Source organism: Gorilla gorilla, chromosome 16, assembly GCF_029281585.2.
Source record: "Gorilla gorilla gorilla isolate KB3781 chromosome 16, NHGRI_mGorGor1-v2.1_pri, whole genome shotgun sequence".
Classification (NCBI taxonomy): Eukaryota; Metazoa; Chordata; class Mammalia; order Primates; family Hominidae; genus Gorilla; species Gorilla gorilla.
In genome coordinates, this window is record NC_073240.2 from 59,648,457 (window position 1) to 59,663,090 (window position 14,634).

Here is a 14,634-nt window from a genome sequence, read left to right on the forward strand (position 1 = left end):
ATTTATATAAAGGGGTGTGGGAAGCTTTTTTGAAAGAGCAGCATTTACCTTGAAGGGCTTTCCTAAAAGAGATGCCTTTAAAAAAGCCATAGGATTAGTGGTTAAGTCTCTAACATGTGAACAGCATGTGCTGCCGAGCTACTGAGGTGAAGAGTCTAAGCTAGATTTACTTCTGAAGAACAAAGACCAAAAGACTGCCTTTATAGCTCTATATCTAGTCAGTCACCTTGGGCTGAACTACAGAAAGAACTGGACGACTAACACCTAAAACGCTGAAAACAAAGACACATACACTTCCAGGTGTGGATTTTTATTTTCACAAAAAGACAACAATGTCTTCCCCACATACAAGTATTTACAAAACCCAACTGATTCACCCATCTAGAACCAGGGTTTTTTTCCACTTCTCAACATAGTTGGGAACATGGAAACATTAATACCCACACAATTCCCAGAGATGGAATTTATCCATCAAACAGTGCAGATTACCTAAAAGTGCACTTACCTGCACAACTCGGTCTAAGAACCTTGTGAAACAAACCTCATGGCCAAGGTTTCATGAATCTATTTGGTTTCATACCATGCAAACCTGAACAAGTGTGCTGCTACACTAAACTGAAAATCGGTTCTCATTTTACAATTAAAAAGGTTCTCAACACTTTAGCAACTATACAGAATATGAAGGTTTATTTCAAAAAAGATTACATTTTTTTAAACCAGGATACACAGATGCACTTAATGTAACAGTACCTTCTGCAAAAATAGGTTACATAATACTCAGAAATGCAATGAACAATCTTATTCTCTAAAAATTAGACAGCTAAGACTTCTTAAGTGTAGACAGCCTTCAAAATGGAGGCTGAAAATGCTTGGTAAAAAGAAGTAACTCTAGAGCCAGACATCACAGAGCTAAGGCTGCAAATTAAACCACTACCACACAGCTGCAAACTACTCTTTATATTCACACAGCATTAAACAAAATGACTTCAATTCCATCTTTTCAAATGTGCCTCGGTGCTGCAAGAAAAAAAGTTGAATGATACACAAAACTATTAAAAGTTACAACAGAACTATTTAAACATCTTCTCCAAAATTGAGAAAAGCGATCATGTTAAATTTTTAAAAAGAAAAGTCTGACAGAACTCTCAAGCAAGTCAGAGGTCCTCTTCATAAGTAGTCAAGTAAAGTTTACAGGAGATTTCAATAAATTATCTTAAAACCTTGGCAGAGAGCTCATTTTCAGAATCGTCGCGGAGGTCCACCCTTAAATGGCTTAAATCCGGAGCCACTTCCTCTTGGCATGGAATTGCCACTGATTTGTACAATTCTATTAATTGGGGATGCGTTACTGAAAAAGGTTTAAAAGAAAAAAACATCAGAGAACAAAGAACAAATCATCACTGCAAATACCAGGCACTGTTCTTGGTACTTTATCCAAAATAAATCATTTACTCTTTTCAACAGTCCCGTGAGGTCTGAACCATTGCTAACCCCACTTTACTGAAGAAACAGATCTGGAGGTTGAGGAACTCTTCCAAGGTCACAGAGCTAATAAAATGGTGAAGCAGAGATTTGAACTTGGGCAATCTCACTTTGAAGCCCCATTACTTCAGAAGCCAGTTGCGGATCTGCACGTGGACTACAGCAGCAGATCTCTTAAGTGTGGACCCCAAACCAGCAGCAGCAGCACCAGCTGGGTGCCTGTTAGAAATGCAAATTCTCACCCCCATCTCAGACCACTGAGAAAGAAACTGAGGGTGGGACTCCCAGCAATCTGTGCTTTTCTTTGTTTGTTCTTTTAAATATATATATTTTTAGACAGGGCCTCACTCACTTCACCGAGGCTGGAGTGCAGTGGCATATTCATGGCTCACTGCAGCAGCCTTGACTTCCTGGGCTCAGGTGATTCTCCCACTTCAGCCAGCCACCAAAGTAGCTGGGACTACAGGCAAGTGCCGCCATGCTCAGCTAATTTTTTAATTTTTCTTAGAGACAGGGTTGCGCCATGTTGGCCAGGCTGGTCTTGAACTCCTGGGCTCAAAAGATCTGCCAGCCTTGGCCTCCCAAAGTACTGAAATTACAGGCAGGAGCCACCACGCCCGGCCAAGCTGTGTTTTAACAAGCCCTCCAGGTGATTCTGTTGTTTGCTAAAGGTTGTGAACTAAATTATAGAAGTCATTTAAGAATATTTCTGGAATCTTTATGTGTAATGCAACAGAGCAGATGTTAGTAACACAAAAAAGCAGACCCCCTCCCCCGACAAAAAACCTTTAACAGGCCAGGCGCAGTGGCTCACGCCTGTAATCCCAACACTTTGGGAGGCCGAGGCGGGCGGATCAAGGAGAATTGCTTGAACCCGGGAGGCAGAGGTTGCAGTGAGCTGAGATCATGCCAATGCACCCCAGCCTGGTTGTCACAGCGAGACTCCATCTCAAAAAAGAAAAAACTTTAACAAACCAGGAGATAAAAATCTACAGTGAAGGCCGGGTGTGGTGGTTCACACCTATAATACCAGCACTTCGGGAGGCTGAAGCTGGAGGATCACCTGAGGAACAGGAGTTTGAGACCAGCCTGGCCAACAAAGTGAAACCTCCATCTCTACTAAAAATACAAAAAAATCAGCTGAACATGGTGGCACACGCTGTTGTCCCAGTTACTTGGGAGGCCGAGGAAGGAGAATCACCTGAACCCAGGAGGCGGAGGATGCAGTGAGCTGAGATAGTGCCACTGCACTCCAGCTTGGGGGATAGATACTTCGTCTTGGAAAAAAAAAAAAATCTACAGTGAAATGGTTCAGGCAGAATAAAACTAGATTATAAGGGCCAGGCTGAGGAATCTGGGCTCAATCCTGTGACCTGGAGCAGCTGCTTGTTGTGGTTTTAGAGCAATAAATGGTATAATAAAATGGGAGTTTCAACAGTTCAATTTACAAATGGGGTAATGGAACACAATAATTGGGAAGATCAGATAGAAGCTAAAATGAGGAATAAGGGATAGCTATGATAAACTTTCTTTTTGTAGAGACAGGGTTTTACCATGTTGCCCAGGCTGGTCTCAAACTCCTCAGTTCAAGTGATATACCTACCTTGGCCTCCCAAAGTACTGGGATTACAGGCATGAGCCACTGTGCCCAGCCTGAGAAACATTTAAAAAAAAATAGAGCCACACGGCCGGGCGCAGTGGCTCATGCCTGTAATCCTAGCACTTTAGAAGGCTGAGGTGGGCAGATCACAAGGTCAGGAGTTCAAGACCAGCCTGGCCAACATGGTGAAACCCCATTTGCTAAAAATACAAAAATTAGCTGGGCGTGGTGGTGCACGCCTGTATTCCCAGCTATTCACTTCAACCCAGGAGGGAGAGGTTGCAGCGAGCCGAGACTGCATCACTACACTCCAGCCTGGACAGAGCAAGACTCTGTCTCAAAAAAAAAAAAAAAAGAACCACACTTAGAAATTTATACTAGGAATGAAGAAAGGTAAGGACAAGCCCCATATTTCCAGTCAGGGTGAATGAAATGGATGGTGGCACTATCAAATTAAAAGAAACTGGAGGCAACAAAAGGGACACAAAGGTTTGAAAAAGGAGAGGAATGAGTTTGACTGTGACCTTGAATTCATGGAAACAGCAAAGCACTTACATGGCAGTGGCAACATGAAGCTGAAAGGAAACAGCAGTGTCTAAAGCTTAGCCATGGGAAGGAGCCTGCAAAGGCAGTCACAAGGGCAGAAAGAAAATGATGGTGCCCTAGAAAACAGACTCCCTCAAAATAAAGATAAGTGACCGTGTGAAACAGTGTTTAACCACCAAGGAGTCTGACAACCATGAAAATAAAAGAATCTATATTTATCAAGAGAAAAGTCATCGGTGACCTTTACAAACCAGATACAATGAATGTTGAGCTTGTGCAGGCAGAAGTAGCACACTTACTGAAGTTTGATGGTAGAAGTGACCATGGAATAGTAGTGACCTGGGTCACTGAGTCAAGCCAATAACTCTCCTAAGAAAGAGGAATGGGAAAGAAAGGAGGACATGAAAGAGATGGGGAAGCTGAAGACCTGCTGGCTTAAGGGCCACATCCGACCTCAGTGTGAAGAGAAAGTAAAGCTCGCCTCTTAACGTATGAACAGATTTTGTGTTAAATGTCTAAAAGCCTTCCCAAGAGTTATTTTAAAAGGGAGGAAACAGAACACACTTTCAGTATTTTCTTCCTAAGAATTTGAGGAATGCTAGGTAGAGAACAAGATGATGGTTCCAATGTGAGGTTAAGATTCATTATCTAGACTGAGTGCAGTGGCTCCCGCCTGTAATCTCAGCACTTTGGGAGGCCAAGGCAGGCGGATCCCCTGAGGTCAGGAGTTCGAGACCTGCCTGGGCAACATGGTGAAACCCCGTCTCTACTAAAAATATAAAAATTAGCTGGGCATGGTGGCGCATGCCTGTAATCCCAGCTACTTGGGAGGCTGAGATGAGAGAATTGCTTGAACCCAAGAGGTGGAGGTTGCAGTGAGCCAAGATCTCGCCACTGCAGTCCAGCATGGGCGACAGAGTGAGACTCCATCTCAAAAAACAAAAAACAAAACAAAACAAAAGAATTCATTGTTTACTGGATCCTGCCATACGTACATACCCATATCTAGATCAACTTGCCAGAACGTCACTGAATTCATTTAAAAGGAAGAATACAAACTAACACATTAATATCAGCTGTTCTGCAAACACTCTTTTGGAGACTACGGGTTGATACATGGAAATGTTCGGGCAGACCTAGGGTTTTCACTAGTTGCAATTCAGTCTCTCAGAAACTATAATGACTTTTATGGAAAGGATAAAGTGTTGGTTGTGTGCTGGCAGAAAAAGTCTAAACTGGTTAGTTATTTACCTTGAATGTTGGGTTATCATGCCTGCTCCTGCCCGGCCATCACCCATTCGCCTCGTATCATGATAGCTAGGCCCTTGAGAGGGTGGACCATGCCACTCTTTCCTTGGTCCGCTTGTGTCCCGTCCATGGCGTTCAACCACATGTCGCTCCTCAGGATAGTGCTAAAAGAATAGCATATGAAAAGTCACTTGGCCGGGCGCAGTGGCTCATACCTATAATCTCAGCACTTTGGGAGGCTGAGGCAGGCGGATCACCTGAGGTCAGGAGTTCGAGACCAGCCTGGCTAACATGGTGCAGCCCCGTTTCCACTAAAAATACAAAAAATTAGTCAGGCATGGTACCCCACACCTATAATCCCAGCTACTCAGGAGGCTGGGGCAGGAGAATCACTTGAACCCGGGAGGCAGAGGTTGCAGTGAGCTGAGATTGCGCCATTGCACTCCAGCTTGGGCAACAAGAGTGAAACCCCATCTCACAAAAAAAAAAAAAAAAAAAGAAGGAGAAGTCACAATACCCTCAGTCTTGGTCTCATACCAACTTATATTGGTGTGCTTTTAATGTCAGAAGCAAATTAATAAGATGTCTGAGAAGATAAAAGGATGAGTAGTGCAGCAGCATATGAAAAGAGTTTACATCTATTTTGTAGTGAGAAGCTACTCAGGCCTCAGGGAAGGGTATGGAGGAAATGATTCAATACTTTTGTTGTTGTTGTTTTGTTTTTTGAGACAGAGTCTCGCTCTGTTGCCAGGCTGGAATGCAGTGGCGCGATCTCGGCTCACTGCAACCTCCGCCCCTGGGATTCAAGCGATTCTCCTGCCTGGGCCTCCCAAGTAGCTGGGACTACAGGTATGCACCAGCATGCCCAGCTAATTTTTGTATTTTTGGTGGAGACGGGGTTTCACCATGTTGGCCAGGATGGTCTTGATCTCTTGACTTCATGATCCGCCCGCCTCGGCCTCCCAAAGTGCTGGGATTACAGGTGTGAGCCACCACACCCGGCCAATTCCTTTTTTTAAAAAATAATTTTTTTTTTGGAGACATGATCACACTGTTGCCCAGGTTGGAGTACAGTGTTGCTACCGTAACTCACTGCAACTTTGAACTCCTGGGGCTCAAGCAATTCTCCTGCTTCAGCCTCCTGCCTAGCTGGGACTACAGGGTGCACACCACCATGCCCATCTTTAATTTTAATTTTCCTATGGAGATGGGGGTCTCACTATATTGTCCAAGCTCGTCTCGAACCCTTGGCCTCAAGTAATCCTCCCGCCTTGGCCTCCAAAGGTGCTAGGTTTACAGCCACGAGCCACCAGGCCTGGCCATTAATTTGTATTTCTGTATTTTCTAGCACCCAAGGGCTTTCTGACCCTTGATTATTTCATATACTTGGATCTTATATTGACTGTAAGAAGGCACAGCCAGAGATCAAAACCTTAAGACAAGGCACAGCAGGGCCTATGATCAGCCTATCAGGACAACATGCAGACAGCACAGCAAACAGGAGTTGTGAACTTATTTTACATTGTACTACTTAGTGCTATGGCACTTACAAGGTGCTACATCCATAACTATGGAAAACAGAGTAGCAAACACAAAGAAACAGAAACTGTAGAACTAGAGATCTACCGAAAGAGAAAGCAAGCATTGTGATACTTAGCTTACAGGAAAGAAAGCAGAAGGTACCCACAGAGAGGCTTAGATATAATACTGGCAGAACAATTTACAGACTAACATTATGAAAAAGAAAATTTTCAAGGGAGGATACAAGATCTCCTCCTCAGGACACATTTTCTAAAAGGACCTCTGAATGCGGAGGGCTAGTCTTTGATACTTTCTTAAATTTTACTATAAACAAGGCAGACTTATCTGGATTATAGACTCAGTCTTAAAAATTCTGTTTAGGAGGCAGGCGTCATGGTTCATGCTTGTAATTCCAGCACTTTGGGAGTCAGAGGTGGATGGTCGGAAGTTTGAAACCAGCCTGACCAACATGGTGAAACCCCGCCTCTACTAAAAATACAAAAATTAGCCAGGCGTGGTGGCGCACATCTGTAGTCCCAGCTAATGGGGAGGCTGAGGAAGGAAAATCGCTTGAACCTGGGAGGTGGAGGTTGCAGTGAGCCAAGATCGTGCCACTGCATGTCAGCCTGTTTGACAGAGTAAGACTCCAACTCAAAAAACAAACAAACAAAACAAAACAAAAAAAACAACAACACACACACACACACAGTGTATTAAAATACAAAACAAACACCAGCATATAATGGAGACACACACACTGCACAATTCTTTTTGGTATATAATTTATGAAAGTATGTCCTAACTGTGCTACTATCAACCCACACGCCAGTATTTCATCAGTAGAAGAATACTTTTAAATGAGGCAAAAGGTTTTTGTTCATTTCGGTCTCTAAAAGATAAAGACACTTTCCTCTGTCCAGCTCATTAACTTACAAAATATTCAAGTCAATAAAGTGTCACAAGAGTAAAAATTTAAAAATATGTAACATTACACTCATCTACCTTTAGGATAAGAAGACAAAAAATAGACAAAAGTTCTATTTCAATTTTACACTTTAAGCTACTTAAATGAAGCAGGAGAAAAAGAAGAATGTGTGTGTGTGTGTGTATATATATATATGTGTATATATATATATATTTTTTTCCAGACAGGGTCTGGCTCTGTAGCCCAGGCTGGAGTGCAGTGGCGCCATCTTGGCTCACTGCAACCTCCAACTCTTGGGCTCAAGTGATTCTCCTGCCTCAGCCTCCAGAGTAGCTGGGATTACAGGCGCCCACCACCACGCCCGGCTAATTTTTGTATTTTTAGTAGAGATGGGGTTTCGCCATGTTGCCCAGGCTAGTCTGAAATTCCTGAGCTCAGGCAATCTGCCCACCTCGGCCTCCCACAGTGTTGGGATTACCTCCCAAAGTGTTGGCATGAGCCACCATGCCCGGCCAAGAATATTTTATTGAAAAGGAAACACAAGTAGGGGCCAAAGATTTCAGATCCAGTTTGAAAGCCTCAATTTCTTAAAAAGAAATAAAACCAAAGTTATCATTAGATAGGCTCACTTACCAAATTAACAATTCTTAAATTTCACTGGGAAGTTTAATCAAAATGGAGTATTTCAAGGCTAGTACCTTAACTCTTTGGACTACTGATGGTCAACTACTGACAGTAAAGTATGAGAAAAATTCAGATTTTAAAAATTTAAATAAAAAATTCATGCCTCTGAATCATTCCAATCTAGCTAATCTAAGCCACATCAAAATGCTACTGTATATCCAGAGTAGCTCATGAATCCTCTAAATGTATGTGTGCAGGCTCGCGGCAAGCCTCCCGCAGCACTTACCTGTGATCCACCTCCTCGGTCTGTGATGACTCCTCTGTCTCCCTCTCTGCTCCCGTACCCCGAAGCACTGCTACGATTCCCCGGGGGAGCGCCTCTCACACTGTGCCCTGATACTTCTCTCCCAGATCGTTCTGGCCTTTCAACTCTGTTAAACAAAACATAAAAACATACATGATCAAAACTGTAATCTTAATTTTTTTTAACCCCAATGCATGAGACCACTAGGAAAGCATTACAAAGTACACAGCTACCTTGTTTCCCGTTTGTCAGTGGACATGCTTCCTTCACTTTTCCAGCTGGTGGGTCTGGAAGGATTGGGCCCTGCCTCTCGAGGATGTCTAGGATGAGTGATATCAGGCCTGTCATGAATAATCACCGTTCTCCTTTCGTCTCGCTCCCCTCGTACTTCTCGCCTGTCTGATTCTCTAAGTTCATTTCTTGGTGGTGGAGGCTCATTTCTTCTGGAGTCACTGAAATTTTTGGGATATCTTTCGAAGCTTGGATCTTCCCTTCGTGCAGTAGGTCGTGCTTTTTTCCCCTCACTTTGACCAACAAAGCGATCCCGCCTATTGATTAGAAACAAAGAATATAGGTCCAAGAAGTGCTTACTTGAGTGCTTAATTCTTCTTAACTTTGTCTGCATAACCTACAATAATGAAACCAAAAAATGAACTTAAGGCAAAGCCATGGAAAAAAGCTAGTTATTGATTATTACAACTCATTTTCTTTTAAACTGAACTAAGTGTCTAGCCTAAAGGTTGGTTTTTTTAGCATTCAGGAGAAATGATACCGAACACTCAAAAGTCACTACCAAGCTGAAGAATGTTTTACTGTTCTTAACAGTTGAGGCACATCCAAAGCAATCACTGCTGGCACAGTTTTAAAGATAAGAAGAGGCGGGGAGTGGTGGCTCAGGCCTGTAATCTCAGCACTTTGGAAGGCTGAGGTGGGTGGATCACTTCAGGTCAGAAGTGCTAGACCAGCCTGGCCAACATGGCAAAACTCCGTCTCTACTAAAAATACAAAAATTAGCCAGGCATGGTGGTGGTGCATGTCTATAATCTCAGCTACTTGGGTGGCTGAGGCACAAGAATTGTTTGAACCCAGGAGGCAGAGGCACAGTATGCCAAGATTGCACCACTGCGTTCTAGCCTGGGAAACAGAATGAGACCCTGTCTCAAAAAAAATTAAAATAAAATAAAGATAAGAAGATAAAGCCAACCTGCTTAATGGTGTTCTGGTTAATTAATTTGGAATACTGAATCACATTCCCATTAACAGAAACAAAAACCACGTAAATTGTTCTGAGTATTCAGTTCTGACCTGGTACTTCTAGTTAAGATTTTAGGAGAAACAGAGTTATCACTAGCAAGGCTCATAAAATAAATATAACAATTTTCAACATATCTACCTTTCAAAAGATGAAGACTGTACTGCTGAACTCTCAGGAAACCTGCCCCTCTCTCGGTGATCGAAGTCATTAAATCTGTTCTGTTGGCGAGAGTAGTCGGATCCATGGCCAAATCGTGCATCTGTATCTAGAGACAACTTTTTATTCTCGCTCCAGTAAGGATCATCTCGCCTTGAAGAGAAATATTTGCTTATTTATATAAATTAGTTCTACAGTAATCAAATGACATTTACTTGGAGTCATACGTACCACATGTTAGAACTGTGGACATAACAGGGCTAGTAAACTCAAGACATAACACATCAGGAGTACAAACTAGCAAAGACTTAATTGTTGAATTACATAAAGTCAAATAGTGTGAGAGGAATTTAACAGGAGAGAAAATAGTTGAAAAACTGCCTGTCTTTTCCACTAAATAGAAAAGACATTTAGCATTCAGGAGAAATGATACCATTAAATGGAAAAGACAAATAAAATACCTGAAACCACTTTATAATAAAATTCTAACCAGTTCACACAACCTCTTCAGTTACCCTTAACTCTGGAAACGTTAGAGTGGTAAGTCAGAAGCACAGTTCATTCATTCCACCTATTTCTCTACACAATCAACTCAGTTTCACAGAATTTATGTTAAGAAAATTAAATGGGCATACTTATGTTTTTAAATCTATATGAAGTATGAATCCAAACACACAATAGAATCTATCTTTCAATCTCAAGTTTATGACTTCCATTTCTATACTATCTGCACTACCTTTTTAAGAATGTTCAAAATCTGTTTAATTATTATTGAAGCCTACTATGACAATGTATTTCCAGTCATAATGAAAAACATTTGGCATCAGAAAGGTAGACATGGAAAGAAACAGACTGTTCCCACTTGCCAGTGCACTGGGTCTACCCCAGTACTGTAATCCTTCCCATCCCTGTTGATCATGACTTTTATTCCAGTGATGGGAGCCTGTACTTTCTAATTCTCTAGTCTTAGCCTAAAGGGAATAAAACAGCAAGGTTAACTGTTAAGGAATAAAATGAGTAACTACCTATGATCTACATCACGTGGGCGTTTCAAGGAATTCCTTTTTTCTTGTTCATAACGAAGCTGCTGTTGTTGCCTTCTGAGTTCCTCTCTTTCTCGAGCAATCCGTTCAGCTTCCTTACGACGTTCCTTCAGACAACACAGAAGGAAGAACCAACCAAGGCAAAATGAAAACATAAGATAAGTATACATGCAACCTTGTTTTAATCCTGTTGCTAAGAAACCATCATAAGCAAAGACCAGGCAAAACACAAACCTATGACACCTAAATTTGATTTCAATAATCTAGGCTGTAGCTATTGTTCTGCAACATTAAAAATAACAAGGACTGGGTGGTAAAAGTTGGCAAGTATTTGGGAAGGTCAAGTTTAGTTTAATCATTCGACTAAAACAAAAGCACCTAAAGGGAATTAGAAATAGCATTCTTAATATGCATGGAGACTAAGTGCCTTAAAACCCTGAGGTGCAATTCTGCAAAGAGAGGCATTATTTCCTTCCAGCCTTGGGAAATCATTCCCACTATAATATGTAAGGAAATCGTTATTATTTTCTAAGACTGGGATAGTGACAGAGCCTGGATTACAACTACTCTGGACTCATAGTCCTATGCTCAGACTATTAGGCTGCCATGATATTGCAGAGCTAGAATTATTACCAGTTATCTAGAACAAAGTCACTACTAATTGTATTTTTAACTAGTACCTAATTCACTGTTATCTTTCAGGGACACTTAAAAGCTCATTAGCTAAACTCATTCTATAGACGCTTTACAACAAGTAAAGCAAGTTTTAGGGCTAAAATCACAGAGTCTGAAAAAGGTGAGTTATTTAAGATGAAAAGATTTTCTGACTGCACCTGTTCAATACGAATGCGTTCCCTTTCCAAGCGTTCGCGTTCCATTCTCTCTCTCTCTAGTTTTTGCCTTTCAATTTCTAGGCGCTCTCTCTCTCTCTGTAAGCGTTCCCGTTCTTCCCGTTCACGAATTATTCTAATGCGTTCTCGCTCTCGACGCTCTCTCTCTGCAATCTCTCTTCGTCTACCAAAAATCAGTATTTAGAAATACTTAAATTATGCTAGCACTGTGTGAAAGAGAATAGCTTTGAATTTGAATTTTTCCTTGAGGTTGGCAATTTTAAATTTCAACTCAATCTAAGTAGTTTTAATGTAATTGGAAAGAGAATTCAAAGTAAAACTTTAAACAGATCCCAATATTTTCACTTATTTATAAATAAGACTGTCAACTGAGCAGCTAAATTTTATAATATAGAGTAGTTGCCTCTTAGATGATTCCTGTTTAAATAAAAATCACTATAATAGTCCATTAATTAATTGACATTTTAGAAGGATGTAATCTGCATATGTAAATTTACAAAACTACAACTTCCAACACTTGTTTTTGATGGAAAAAGCTCTAATCCCTATTATATATTCTATTGTATCTCCTTAAACAAGTACATACTTTACTTTGATGATTTGGGATCATAACAATGAACATCAATAATAGCAAATACTACATATAACAAAATGGTGTCCTTAAGGGCTATTTTGGAATGTTTACTATCCTATAATAGATGGCTCCAGGTAACATGCTTTTCTGAGTCAGAGGTAGTTCAATTGTTCACTGAACTGAATTGTTATTGTATTAGACTTTTAATGTTATTTTCTTACTGTAAGGTAGTCAGCATCCTTTTCTGTCATCAGCATGTCTTTCTCTAGTAACCCAGTGGTTCTCAATGGGTCAGTACTATTTCTACAGAAATCAACGGGATATTTTTAATTATCACAATGACCATGGGGCAGATACTAGTGTTTAGTGTATGAGGATGAAGGAATCTAAGTATCTTATTGATGCATGGAATAGTGAGGATAGTCGTACACAACAAGAACCATCCAACACCTCTCATACCTTTCAGATGCCACAACGGACATGCACACCATTAAAAACAACCAAACACCTTAAGCAAAAATAATATGTCAGTCTAGAACTCAACCCCATTTTTAATAAATACTGTTTGTTTGCTTTGATATGATTTATATAATCTAGAATTTCCAATAATGCAACTCCATATAAATAGAAGGAAAATTATACTTTCTTGAGACTTTTACCAAGAGTTGCTCACCATTTCAGAAATCATGTCATAATGTCAACACTACTTCTGGTATTTACTAACCAATACAACATATTAAATGACATACAACGTCAGTCTGTATTTCAAGCTGTCCCATTCTCAGTGAGTCTAAATAGGGATGCAAACATCTGACTACTTCATTAAGTCATGCCTAAACCTTCATATCTGGAATACATATTTTTATTATAAATTACTTTTATTTCTCCTTTATATTATAGTTAAGCCATTACATTTTTTTTTTTTGATATAGGTTAAGTATGTTATGCATCAATTTCATTTCAGGAGAGTAAAGGCATTGCAACTTTTTTTAATATAAAAGGGACTTTGGTCACATAGGGTTTGAGAATCACTGGTCTAGTTGCTCCTCAATCCCACTCTCCTCTCAATCTGTTGTCAACTAAATACACAGGAAGCTAGGCACATTTGGACTTCATCTTAAAAAAGAGAAAATGGGTTCTATGTGCTACAAGGATTACTTCCTTTTAGTAAAGTTGTGTGTCAATTATTGTACAGAATAATCTAAGTTGCTAAAAGTATCTCTGGTAGTTCCTAACGCTGTCGTGAATGAATGGATGAAATCCCATGATAAGTAACCCCTGGACAAGACAGCTTAACATTTGAAATAATATACTATAAAACACACCCACAAGACTATTTTAAGTGGCATCCAAAAATTGATATACAAAAGTAAACTGACACTCGTGGTGAACTGTTGAGATATGGCCACTAAAAATGGAAACATCTTGCTTTGTTTATATTTTCCGTTTGTTTTAAAGAGAATGCTTGCTTTGGGATATAATCCGAATACCATTAGGCTCACAGGGCAAATCTTCCTTCTCTTAGGCACTAACGCAAACAATAAATTTTTGCTAAATTTGTTAAAATTTCAGATTACAGTATTTGAATACTGTAGCTACTTTGAAACTATCTTATCTCAAATTTTTCCTTTAAAGTCATGTTTTTTATGGCAGCAGCTTTGGTGTTGAGGAAAGAGCATTGGACTTGGAGTCAGAAGACTTGGGTCTGAGTCCCGACTCTGCCACTTGTTAGCCATGTGGCCATTGGAAGAGTCATTTAGCCTCTCTGGGCCTCCATTTTTTTCAATTGTATAATGGGCATAACTAGCCTTACAGAACTGTTGAGTTGGAGATAACAGATGGAAAAGCACTTTGTAAATTGTAAAGTGCTATGCAAACTTAAGAAATCATTAGATGCTACCGTAACTTCTTTAAGGTGGCAAACAGTTTTCTGTGGGAATACAATTTCCAGAAATCTGGCTTACAACTAGTGTTAAATATTTACCTATATTTAAAGACAGGTATAAAACAGACTCTCTTCCTACCTTCGAAGTTCCATTGCTCGTCGCAGCCTTTCAAAACGAACTAAATGTTCTCTCAACCTTTGTTCCTTCATCTTTTCAAAAGGCAAGATCTCTTTCCTTCTGTAGTCTTTATCTCTTTTTTTATCTAGACTAGCTCTCTCCTTTTCCTTACTTCTTCCATGAATCTATAGAAAAAAGTTAGAAGAACACTAGAAATTAAAATATTTTGGGGCTTTATTTTTCAAGTTTAGCAGGTCATTTAAAAAGTTCAAATGACTAGTAACATTTCCTTTTTCTTGGGTTTGCTAGCATGCAAGTACGCAAAGATGGTTATGGAAAAACAGAATTATCTTCTTTTGTAAACAGCTGAAGTAGTATACAACCATCCTGATCAGAGACTTACTTTCTCATATCTTCCTCTTCTTGATGGTCTACAATGATCTCCTTTAGTTTGGTCTAATATTACCATATGTCCTGGACTCTTGGAACCTAAGGGAAAAAA

General features: G+C 40.2%; 1 protein-coding gene across 12 annotated transcripts in view; it reads right to left on the bottom strand.

Annotated features, from left to right (window-relative positions):
• Positions 1-665: 665 nt before the first annotated feature.
• The window catches only part of SLTM (SAFB like transcription modulator), a 54,165-nt gene continuing 40,196 nt past the window's right edge, over positions 666-14,634 (bottom strand). For all 12 annotated transcript variants that reach the window (XM_055363137.2, XM_031002539.3, XM_031002538.3 and 9 more), the window contains 9 exons: positions 14,536-14,621; positions 14,154-14,317; positions 11,538-11,718; positions 10,687-10,811; positions 9,644-9,814; positions 8,484-8,798; positions 8,233-8,377; positions 4,880-5,040; positions 666-1,348 (listed from right to left, as the gene is read on the bottom strand). In XM_055363137.2, coding sequence (XP_055219112.1) covers positions 1,240-1,348; positions 4,880-5,040; positions 8,233-8,377; positions 8,484-8,798; positions 9,644-9,814; positions 10,687-10,811; positions 11,538-11,718; positions 14,154-14,317; positions 14,536-14,621 — 1,457 coding nt within the window. In that variant the 3' untranslated portion in view covers positions 666-1,239. The remainder of the gene's footprint in view (positions 1,349-4,879; positions 5,041-8,232; positions 8,378-8,483; positions 8,799-9,643; positions 9,815-10,686; positions 10,812-11,537; positions 11,719-14,153; positions 14,318-14,535; positions 14,622-14,634) is intronic.